General features: G+C 47.3%; 3 protein-coding genes across 3 annotated transcripts; 1 reads left to right on the top strand and 2 right to left on the bottom strand.

Moving 5' to 3' along the window:
• Window positions 1-4,045: 4,045 nt before the first annotated feature.
• On the bottom strand, window positions 4,046-5,042 carry DFJ58DRAFT_848216 (uncharacterized protein; the record flags this gene model as incomplete). Its single annotated transcript, XM_041393599.1, has 5 exons — window positions 4,046-4,111; window positions 4,186-4,303; window positions 4,502-4,626; window positions 4,719-4,832; window positions 5,010-5,042. 5 exons carry the CDS (start codon window positions 5,040-5,042, stop codon window positions 4,046-4,048), a joined length of 456 nt encoding a protein of 151 aa, XP_041235577.1.
• A 1,138-nt stretch (window positions 5,043-6,180) lies between these two features.
• On the top strand, window positions 6,181-6,736 carry DFJ58DRAFT_736628 (uncharacterized protein; the record flags this gene model as incomplete). Its single annotated transcript, XM_041386819.1, has 3 exons — window positions 6,181-6,289; window positions 6,340-6,513; window positions 6,570-6,736. The coding sequence occupies 3 exons, from the start codon at window positions 6,181-6,183 to the stop codon at window positions 6,734-6,736; spliced, it is 450 nt and encodes a 149-aa protein (XP_041235576.1).
• A 1,531-nt stretch (window positions 6,737-8,267) lies between these two features.
• Window positions 8,268-10,339, bottom strand: DFJ58DRAFT_848215 (uncharacterized protein; the record flags this gene model as incomplete). Its single annotated transcript, XM_041393598.1, has 8 exons — window positions 8,268-8,422; window positions 8,516-8,624; window positions 8,699-8,759; window positions 8,795-8,804; window positions 9,317-9,371; window positions 9,449-9,925; window positions 10,079-10,166; window positions 10,236-10,339. 8 exons carry the CDS (start codon window positions 10,337-10,339, stop codon window positions 8,268-8,270), a joined length of 1,059 nt encoding a protein of 352 aa, XP_041235575.1.
• Window positions 10,340-12,097: the final 1,758 nt, after the last annotated feature.

Genomic DNA, 12,097 nt, shown 5'->3' with positions numbered 1-12,097 from the left:
AAACCCAGTTTTGTGAGACCAGTGTTCTCACCACGTAGTGTTTACTGACCAACACGAGCTTTGGTCACCGTTGTTATTTGTGAGACCAGTGGTTCTCACCAGGTATTTGTATACTGACCAACACGAGCTTTGGTCATTGTTGTTATTTGTCATTGTTTTCTATTTGTCATTTGTTGTTATCTGTGAGACCAGCGTTCTCACCAGGTATTTGTATATTGACCAACACAAGCTTTGGTCCACGTAGTCACATTTGAGACCAGCTTCTCAACAGTTAACCGTATATTCAGGAAACCAGTTCAAGTGTCTAGACGGTATATCCTAGACAATCCCATAGTTTCAATCAGAGATAATAAAGCTCCGGCTAAGTTAATCTAACTGATTGGTTTAGCGAGCCTCCCAAGAACTCACACGTTATCTACCATGAAAGAAGAAAAGTTGTAGACCGTGTTAATCGAGGACTGGCAAGAAGTCTTATCCAGTGTAATTGTGGTGTCATTACATTCTTACACGTTTTCATATAAGACCCTCGGTTATTAAGACATTGCGCCTAATATCTCTTATCATTCATCTCGTGTTAATATTTTCACCGTGTATCAGCCGCTCCTCTCATATTCAGAGGATATAGATTCCAACGCACCCAAACGCGATTGTGTGCGCAGCTCAAGTGTACATTATCTAACAATAGAGCACTCCCATGCGCCTTATATCGCCCCATTAGGGCGCGCATTCAACATGTACCGCAAGGTGCAAGAATTCATTCCGCCAGTTACTAGTCCGCCGTCAAGCCGTGTTTGAAGAAGATTCAGTTTATACACGGTAGGAGAAGAAGCAGAAGAGCTTGACGAAGAAGATCCAAATGCGCCAGCCCTCGACCCATCCACTCCATCATTTGACCCTCGCCATCATCATCTGCACCATCCGCTTTCTCCACTCCGTCAATTCAAAATACCATATACCGCCAAATATACAGTCATTTTCATAGGATATTGTTCGTTTTACCCTGGGTTTTGTCCAGTGATCTCCGCTTTTCATTTCATTCCTCTCATTATAATGTCGTCCAAAGGACTAATAATGCACTGATATATACGCCTATAGAAAACTGCCTAGAAGAAAAGAAGAAAAACAAAAGACTGTAGATTGTGCCCACCTAACCCAGTAGGATATCATTTTCTCTTCAAACGCATGAAGCGGCACCATGCCACCTTTTTATCTTAGAACGTGCCTCATATGCGCGCAGATTTCCTGCACTTCGCACCCTTGGGAAGGAATAGAAGTTGGCAGCCGCACAAAGAAGCCAAGTCGGACTTGGACATCCGCACCGTTTGCCATCTCTTTTTCATGTTTTGAATATAGTTTTACTCATGCCATTCAATCCCATAGCACCTAATACTTAGAGCGCCTAGTGGGACTTGGTTTGGACATGGATTGTATCGCTTTCAGACTGCCCAGCATCGCCTTATACCCCCACAGACATATTGGACATGGACATCATTGCACTATCATCGCCTTATGCTTCCTTGCAGTTTTGCACATCGCGCAACCATTCCATCATGTTCCTCGCAGTTTCGCACTTCGCGCATTTTCACGTGCTGCATTCCCACGCCTAAGGCGATGCATCTACACCATCCTCGCATCATCAGTCGCCTCAATAGCCGAGCACCCCTTGCATGACTGCCATCATTGTAGTCCCGAGCTCATATCGTGATTCCCATACCAGAGTCATTTCGTGCAAACTGCCATATGCGACGCATTCTCGCACTTCAGTAACACATTCCCATGCTTGCGCACATCGCACATTATCCGCGCCTCATCGCACTTAGTCGCACTATCATCTGAGCATGCGCGCATCATACCCGATGATCATCACGTACCCATATCACCAACTTCGCTCGAGATCCTCACCAGATGCGCTCTGAGTGGGGACACTCAGTATTCAAAGTCCCTGGGAGATGTAGAGACTCGCGTTTCTGTGGGCTCATATGGGCTCATTTTACGAATTCTGACAACTGGCCTTCATGGCACAACTTGCACCATCATCCACTATGACTTCCACCATGGAGTGCACCACTTCCCGCGAAACGCGCCATAGGCGCGACACTTTCCTGCACAATGTGCAGTATTCCTGCATGCGCGCCTTGCGCGCTTTCTCGCGCTTAAGCGCCCTGTGTCACGCATCATCCAGGAGCATCCATCCATCGTCCAACCAGTCCCTTGGTATGTCCCTTTTCATTATCTGACTATATTTGGCATATTACACTTCCTATTTCGTCATGGACCCTTACTTTACATCACTTTACCTCACTTACATACTTAGAGCGCTCCCTATTCGGCTCTGAGCCCTGGGAGAGCGCTTAGGTAGAACTTACATACTCTCATGTTCGTTTTACACCCCACTTTCCACCTTAGCTTCCTACCACTCAGTATCTATCACCAGTTAGTTCCATGCAATGCATGTGTCCATCATCGTCTTGAGGCCCTAGCATCAGTCTATAGATAGTGGCACTATCAGTATCCGTCTAGATCCGCGCTTTTCCTCTTATCAGTCTCAGTATATATCTTTTACACCTGTGCACTGTTTGCACTACCTTCCCGCACTTTGCTTTCCCGCTGAGGCGATCTCAACCTGGCTGGGCTGATATGAAATATCTAAAAATGCTCAACCAGTATAAGTGAGTCTTGGCTCTGCCTAGCTGCTATACTCGCAGAATGCAAGAACGTTCGACCCTAAAGGGGACTGCTACTGAACACAGAACCAGATGAAAGAAAGACCCTTGAAGTGCGATGGATGCGCGAAAGCACAAGAAGAAAAGCGAAGTGAGCGCGAAGCGTGAGAGAGCGCACTAAGGTAAGCGCGAGCGTGGGAACGTGAGCGCTAAGGTGCGCATTGTGCGGAGAATACCGGATAAGGAAACGGATAAGGAAGCGGATGTGCAAAGCGAGTGCAAATGCAGAGCGAGTGTTATAACGAGCGCGGATAAAGGTCTAGTATAGGCGGATAACGATAACCATTGGAAACACAAAGTGAGCCCAAGTGGTGACTACTACTTTAAAGTAAAACCCAATAGCGAGGGAAGTACAGCAAAGGGGAGTAATAATGATGGAGTAGTAAGTCAGCAAACTTTATACTATGGAAATTGCATTGGAAGCGGAAGGGATAGGAGCAATAAGCGCTATGAATACGTAATGACATGTAATAGTGCTGCAATGCTTGTTACAAACCACGAGGCAAGCGATATGACGTACCAATGAGGTGGATGGACATAGACGGACTTTCCTGGATGATAGGCGATGCAGGGCGCTTAAGCGCGAGAAAGCGCGCAAGGTGCGCGTGTGGGAATGCTGCGCGTTGTGCGGGAAAGTACCGCGCCTATGGCGCATTTCGCGGGAAAGCTGCACGTTATGTGTAAAACGACTAGAGACATGATAGAAGTCGAATATAGCTGATGGTGCAAGTCGTGCATTGAAGGCCAATTGTCATGAGTTGTGAAAAGGTGCGAAATGTGCCCATATGTGCCTGCAGAAATGCGAGTCTCTACACCGCGTGCGCTTTCACTGCCATTCACCAGGGTTGTTCAGCATCATTCCATGGATCCTTGCTTTCCTTGCTTCCCCTTTAGGGTCGAACGTTCTTGCATTCTGCGAGTATAGCAGCTAGGCAGAGCTGAGACTCACTTATACTGGCTGAGCACTTTTCTTATGTGCCTGCCAGGTTGTGATATCCACAACGGGATCATCAGTGACCTTGTCGTAAGTTGTACATCTTCTTGTAGAACTGTAGTTGAGATTGAATTCTTCCTAGCCATTTACAAATGATTTCGCTTGAGCTGATATCCACGAACTTATTGCGCTGGACCTCCTACATCAATTAATTAAAGGAACCTTCAAGGATCATTTCGTTGAGTGGGTTGAAAAGTATCTGCACCTTGTGCATGGAAAGAAAGGAGCAGAGAAAATCCAAGACAATATAGATCGAAGGTACATCCTTTCTCTGGATTCAATGTTGCAAAGCTCAGGTAAATTAAGAATTGCCTTGGTGGCCTCATTCTCAGGTCTTCGACATTTTCCGCAAGGTTGAGGATTCAAACAATGGACCAGCGATGATTCTAAAGCCCTGATGAAGGTCAGTTCAATATTATTTCTAGGACATTGCAACTGGCAGACTACCCGCCATTGAAGGCTACGTACCAACAGACGTGGTATGCACATTTCGCGCATTCCTTTGAATTCTGCTATCTCGTACGGCGTAATATAATCACGGAATCTACGCTGGTTCAAATCCAGGACGCTGTAGAGACTCGCGTTTCTGCAGGCACATATGGGCACATTTCGCACCTTTTCACAACTCATGACAATTGGCCTTCAATGCACGACTTGCACCATCAGCTATATTCGACTTCTATCATGTCTCTAGTCGTTTTACACATAACGTGCAGCTTTCCCGCGAAATGCGCCATAGGCGCGGTACTTTCCCGCACAACGCGCAGCATTCCCACACGCGCACCTTGCGCGCTTTCTCGCGCTTAAGCGCCCTGCATCGCCTATCATCCAGGAAAGTCCGTCTATGTCCATCCACCTCATTGGTACGTCATATCGCTTGCCTCGTGGTTTGTAACAAGCATTGCAGCACTATTACATGTCATTACGTATTCATAGCGCTTATTGCTCCTATCCCTTCCGCTTCCAATGCAATTTCCATAGTATAAAGTTTGCTGACTTACTACTCCATCATTATTACTCCCCTTTGCTGTACTTCCCTCGCTATTGGGTTTTACTTTAAAGTAGTAGTCACCACTTGGGCTCACTTTGTGTTTCCAATGGTTATCGTTATCCGCCTATACTAGACCTTTATCTGCGCTCGTTATAACACTCGCTCTGCATTTGCACTCGCTTTGCACATCCGCTTCTTTATCTGTTTCCTTATCCGGTATTCTCCACACAACGGGCGCCTTAGCGCTCAAGTTCCCACGCTCGCGCTTACCTTAGTGCGCTCTCTCACGCTTCGCGCTCACTTCGCTTTTCTTCTTGTGCTTTCGCGCATCCATCGCACTTCAAGGGTCTTTCTTTCATCTGGTTCTGTGTTCAGTAGCAGTCCCCTTTAGGGTCGAACGTTCTTGCATTCTGCGAGTATAGCAGCTAGGCAGAGCCAAGACTCACTTATACTGGTTGAGCATTTTTAGATATTTCATATCAGCCCAGCCAGGTTGAGATCGCCTCAACGCTCTCAATCGATTGCATCATTACAGGAAGATCTTTGAGTCCATGGGTGTCGTACTCACATTCTCCCTCCCTCGACAACACTCTTGCTCACACTACACCCTCCTTATCCGACTGTTTGGCGCACCAAACGGCCTTTGTTCCTCAATCACAGAGACAAAGCACATCAAAGCCGTCAAGGAACCATGGAGGCGTTCGAGTCATTACAAAGCCCTTGTGTTAAGACCATACTCAAGTAGTATTGGATCCGAAGGGCTTTGGCCTCAGCTCGTGCGCTGTGCCCCTTTCCTGAGTCTTGCCCCTTATTTCAGAGTGCTAGAGTATTGCGTCTAGTGAGACGGATAAGTATTGTAACGGATCCGTTAAGGCTTCCGGATATCGAACATATAGAGCAACGGCTAATCCGGATCGGATCCAAACTAGAAACTAACGGGTGAAGACTGTCCGAAGACAGAGACGGATGTATAGACTATAGGACTCAATCCTAAGTCTCGGAGTAGACAAGAGTATCATACTCAAGTCCGGACAGATAATGGAGGGACTTAGAGTCCAGGCAGAATGAGTGCAATCTAAGATGATATTCGAACTGATCTACTACAACGCATGTACAAGGGTTTATATACTACGGATAACTAACGGAATGATCAATAAGCAAAGGCGTGAGGCTATGTACGAAGTATAAGCAAAGTATGTGTACAGCATATTGGTAAGTCGGATGGATAACGAATCATAACCGGGAATGAAGTATAAGCTAAAGCGGATCAGTAAGTGTAGCGGATCAGTAAGCATAACAGAAGTAAAGGATAACCGGTATACCGGTGTACAGGAATGCCGAAAGGAGATGAATGATAGTTAGAGTTATATGAACAGGACATGAAATAAGGATTAGATCGGATCTGTGGACCGGACGACAGATATGTCCATCGGATCTGTACCCGGGAATATGGTATATGACACCTCGGCCAAATGCTGGTGACAAACCAGCGCCTTGATAAACTTGCAGCATCACGCAATGATTTCAAGAGCCGTGGGAGGTTGAATGGTACTTGTCTATCAGAAACGCTTAGGGCCTTAAGTGAGTTGATAGTGCTATCGTGCTGATTGTTTACTCAAAATCTATACTAGAACGTATATGGTCAAATAGGGAGCCTGATGCCATCCAGCTCGGCCAAGCTAACGAGAATAGCATTGTGCTACTCCCTAACCTTGACATCACTATACAGGGTGACAATGAAGAGGGCGAAGTTATCGACAGCCCAACGCTAGTGCAGGTCCATGTTCGGTTGGCAAAGACACACCGTAAGCCAGCTCATACTTGACCATGAATACTTTATTTAACTTTCAACATTGTGCAGAATGCAAACGTGCACAAACTGTACCCAATGTAGAGACTTGCATTTCTGTGGGCTCATATGGGCTCATTTTACGAATTCTGACAATTGGCCTTCATGGCACAACTCGCACCATCATCCACTATGACCTCCACCATCATGCGTACCACTTCCCGCGAAACGCGCCATAGGCGCACTACTTTCCTGCACTATGTGCAGTATTCCCGCGTGCGCGCCATGCGCACTTTCTCGCACGTAAGTGCACTGCATCGCGCATCATCCAGGAGCATCCATCCATTGTCCAACCAGTCCCTTGGTATGTCCCTTTCATTATCTGACTATATTTGGCATATTACACTTCCTATTTCGTCATGGACCCTTACTTTACATCACTTTACCTCATTTACATACTTAGAGCACTCCCTATTCAGCTCCGAGCCCTGGGAGAGCGCTTAGGTAGAACTTACATACTTTCATGTTCGTTTTACACCACCTTAACTTTACCACCTGAGTCTCTGACCACCACGTTACTTGGTATTTAGTCCATGCAATGCATGTATTCGTCGTCATAGGCCCTAGCAGCAGTCTCTAGCTAGTGGCAACATCAGTATCAGTCTTCAGTCGCCTTTCTCGTCCTATCACCATCATCATTCGTCTCTCAGCAGTCTCAGTTCACATCTTTTCACTTGTGCACTGCTTGCACTACCTTCCCGCGCTTCGCGCACTTTCGCACTTCGCTTCCCGCGCACACCTTCAGCGCATTTCTCGCACTTCCATCGCCATTCACCAGGGTTGATCAGCATCATTTGTGGATTCTTGCTTTGCTTCCCCTTTAGGGTCGAACGCTCTTGCATTCTGCAAGTGTAGCAGCTAGGCAGAGCCAAGACTCACTTATACTGGTTGAGCACCTTTCTTATATGTGCCTGCCAGGTTGTGATACCCACAACTGGAGCCCACCGCGAGGGGAACAGTCAGCACATCCACGCACGCTTTTCAATCTCTTCTAGCGCACCTGCAATTTCGACATCAGCCGCTTTATTCGCTGTAGAGATTCACATTTCTCCAGGCTCATATGGGCCAAATTCACGGCTTTTCACAACGCACTTGATATCCTTACAATGCGCTTCTAATACGACTTCCGCGCAACGCGCACTTTGGCGCTGTAGAGACTCGATCCTGGGTAGCCTCACAATGGCACATATTGCAACATAGGTCGAGTCTACAGTGTCATGCATGTAACACGACACTTGCGCGATAAACGCGATGTTCGCGCGATGCACGCGACTTAGGCAACACTTCCGCGACTTAGGCGACACTTCCGCGACTTAGGCGACACTTCCGCGACTTAGGCGACACTTCCGCGACTTAGGCGACACTTCCGCGACTTGCGTGCGCTTTAGGCGAATTTTCCCGCGCCTAAGCGCTATAGGGCGCCTGACTTCCCACTGTGTTTTCCCATGTCCAACCAAGTTCCCAGGTATGCATTTCTCCATTTATCATTTATTTCAACATCGTACCATGTTTATTTTCACTTGGTACACATTTTTCATGACACATTTTTTACTTTACACAACACACATTACCACGGACCACTATCATCATAGACAGTCACCATCTCCGAGTTTTTATTATGTTTTGAATAAATCATCGCAAGCCCTAGTAGCAGTTAGCTCTAGTGGCCATATCCGCATCAGTTGTCTTATCAGCATCTCAGTACACGTCTTAACATCTCACTATCGCTCGCATACCGCTTTCACCCAGTTCCGCTTTTCGATGCGCGACTTTCCCGCGCTTCGCGCGCCTATAGCGCCTTTGTTCCCGCGCTTTGCGCATTCCCCCTAGAGTTGACCAGTGGATATTTGCTTTCTCCGCTTCCCCTAAGGGACGAACATATCGCACTCATATTTTCCTCCCTTCAACAATTATATCAGCTGCACCCTCAGCTGAGTTGAAGATCCTTCAGCGCGTACCAGCGCGTTCAAGTGCGTTACGGTGCACTTCGTCGCATTTCCCTAGGATCCGTCGCCTGTCCTCCGCATGTCCCGTCCCAGTCCTCCAAGGTCCATTGGTGCATTTTCCCTTCTTCAGAACTCATACTCCGTCACGCAGGCACTAGTACTTATCATCATATCTCGTTATGGACCCTGACTTACCTCACCATTTACCTTAGTACTTCCTATTCGGCTCCGAGCCGTGGGAACTCGCTTAGCATACCTACACGTCACCATGTTTGTTTTCCGGTCACTTACTTCCGCTCCACTACCATCGAAGTATATAGCTCGAGTTTCTATCTGAATACACCGGTTTTCCTTCCTATTGGCGCTTTGACACCTTTAAGTGTCTATTTCTACATCTATCAAAGTCCTGATTCCCCATCTTGATTGTCATCTCTACTCGAAGCACTCCATTGTGATCGCACGAAGTGCACTTTGACATTTGAAGCGCGCTTTTCCGCACTTTCCGCCTTGTTAGCGCGTTTAGGCACCTTTAGCTAGCGCACTTCGCTTTTGGGTGCATTATTTGCCTCAGTGTCCCATTCAGACTTCGAGACCGAATCGCTGGTTATAGATCCCCCTCACCATTCACTAGAGGAATCTTTCTCAGTAGCAATCCCCTTGGGACGACTTTCCACTCGTATCCAGAGGAGCACTTGAGAGCCCACTTCCCACTCTTCCCCCTAGCACGCAGCTATCATTCCTCGCCCTCATCGCGTTCCCGTGCACTTTCGCATTTTCTGCACTTTTCACACCATTTCTCCATTTCACGCTCACCATTTTCGCGCCATGAGCGGCCCACTAGATATGTTTGGCATGCCTTTGCCTCACACTAACGGAGCCCCTCAGTTTGCGGGCAAACACAATCAGCTAATTGATTTCTTGCAGTCAGTAGAACAACTGACGCACCACAATGGCCTTTTGGAGCAGGATTGCATCAAGTATGCCCTGTGATATACGGCGCAGGAACAACACCAGCTTTTTCGATATTATGAAGGTAACAACTACGAGGAGTTCACTAATTTCGTCTTGAAGATGTACCCAGAATGCAGTGTTGGTCGCCGCTATACTCGTCCTATTGTCGAAGCGCCACCAGTCACTGAAGCGCCCATCGCAAGTGCACCTCCACAACCAGAGCACGCCCAAGAGCAACCAGAAGGCGCAGCTACAGTGCCTGAAAGCGAGATATGCGACACCATCTCTGCCCCAGTAGTTGCAGAAGTACCTCTCACCAAAATCTCCCCACCACCAGTCGAAATCGAAGCGCCCATTGTATGCGCACCTCAAGAGTCCGAGTGCAACCCAGAATATCAGGTTGCTGAAAGTATTCCGCCCCAGCTCGAAATCCGCGAGCCCCTCATCGTCCCAATCCTTCCAGAAGTGCCTCTGGAGGAGATTATATCGCCATTAGTCAGGGATGACTTTAAACATCTATTGCACATTGACGCGCCCATTCTGGAGTCTTCTGCCGTGTCAGAGGCTCATTATACACCGCTTTTTGACCAGGTTCAGTCTCTGGTAACCCCGCTTGTCACTGACACATCCGCGCTCATTGCGCTTTCCGCACACAGTGACCATCTGCAGGTGCAATATCCGTGCACCATATTGCCAATAGTCAGGGATGACTCTAAAAATCTATTGCACATTAATGCGCCTATTTCGGAGTCTTCTGCTGTGTCAGAGGCTCATTATACACCGCTTTTCGACCAGGTTCAGTCTCTGGTAACCCTGCTTGTCGCTGATGACTCCGTGCTTGTCGCGTTTTCCGCATACAGTGACTATCGCTTGCCGGTGAAACATCCGTGCATCGCATTACCCATCCACCAACTAGATCATGTCTCAGATGACTCTGATGCGCCTCCAGCGTGCCACCATACGCCTGAGGTCGCACAGGTCACACACATAGAGGCATTGTATATTCATCCTCATTCATTGTCGCATTTCTCGTCCATTTCTTGTTTAAAGCTCTCAAGGAGCCATATGCCAGTCACCATTATTTCGCCTTCATCTCCGCACCATTTTATTGTTAATTTGTCATTCACGTGCCGCACTCGCATGCCACGCGCTTATATTCGCGCACTATATGTGCCTATCATTGCAGAAGAGTTTTCCTGCTATCGCGTTTTCACAGTTTCATCAGTTTTAAGCCGCATTTCTCTCATCCAGAATCAGTCTCGTTTTAATTCGATGTTCATGCGCAACTTATGCACTCATCTTGCTTATAGTCACGCGCCTTTAGCATTTATCATTGTGCTTGACTTCGCATCTTTTGCCTTTATTCGCATTTTTTCGCACTTCCACTTATTATGTCGATATCATCCTTGCATGCCCTATCAAGGGCCATCCGTTTATGTCTTGGTGCCAATTGGCCCTTGACCTAGAGTCTATCAAACGCTGTTGCGCATTATTTGCGCTTATTATCAATGATCATTCGCGTTGTGTTAATATTTTTACAGTATATCAGCTGCTCCTCGCATATTTAGAGGATATAGATTCCAACGCGCCCAAATGCGATTGTGCGCGCAGCTCACGCGCACAGTATCTAACCATAGAGCACCCAAACGCGCCTTATATCGCCCCATTAGGGCGCGCCTTCAACTTGTACCGCAAGGTGCAAGAATTCATTCCGCTGGTTACTAGTCCACCATCAAGCCGTGTTTGAAGAAGATTCGGTTTATACCCGGTAGGAGAAGATGTTGAAGAGTTAGAAGATGAAGATACCACCACCCTCAGTCGCCTTAGTCGCCTTTCACCATCTCCCCACGCGCTTTTCGACCCGCAGCATTGCGCACCCTCAGATAGATGAAGAAGACCAGGAATGCACTGGGAGGAGAAGAAGTAGAAGAGCTCGACGAAGAAGATCCAAACGCGCCAGCCCTCAACCCATCCGCTCCATCATTCGACCCTCGCCATCATCATCCGCGCCACCTGCTTTCTCCACTCCATCAATTCAAAATACCATATACCGCCAAATATACAGTCATTTTCATAGGATATAATTCATTTTACCCTGGGTTTTGTCCAGTGATCTCCGCTTTTCATTTCATTCCTCTCATTATAATGTCGTCCAAAGGACTAATAATGCGCTGATATATATGCCTATAGAAAACCGCCTAGAAGAAAACAACAAAAACAACAAAAAGACCATAGATTGTGCCCGCCTAACCCAGTAGGATATCATTTTCTCTTCAAACGCATGAAGCGGCACCATGCACCTTTTTATCTTAGAACACGCCTCATATGCGCGCAGATTTCCTGCACTTCGCACCCTTGGGAAGGAATAGAAGTTGACAGCCGCACAAAGAAGCCAAGTCGGACTTGGACATCCGCACCGTTTGCCATCTCTTTTGCATTTTTGAATATAGTTTTACTCACGCCATTCAATCCCATAGCACCTATTACTTAGGGCGCCTAGTGGGACTTGGTTTGGACATGGATTGAATCGCTTCCGGACCACCCAGCATTGCCTTATACCCCCACAGACACATCGGACATGGACATCATCGCGCTATCATCCCCTTATGCTTCCTTGCAGTTTTGCACATCGTGCAACCATTC

Source organism: Suillus subalutaceus (genome assembly GCF_016647625.1).
Source record: "Suillus subalutaceus strain FC151 chromosome Unknown DFJ58scaffold_282, whole genome shotgun sequence".
Taxonomy (NCBI): domain Eukaryota; kingdom Fungi; phylum Basidiomycota; class Agaricomycetes; order Boletales; family Suillaceae; genus Suillus; species Suillus subalutaceus.
The sequence above is the reverse complement of the archived record's forward strand: the minus strand, read 5'-3'. Positions and strand labels throughout refer to the sequence as shown.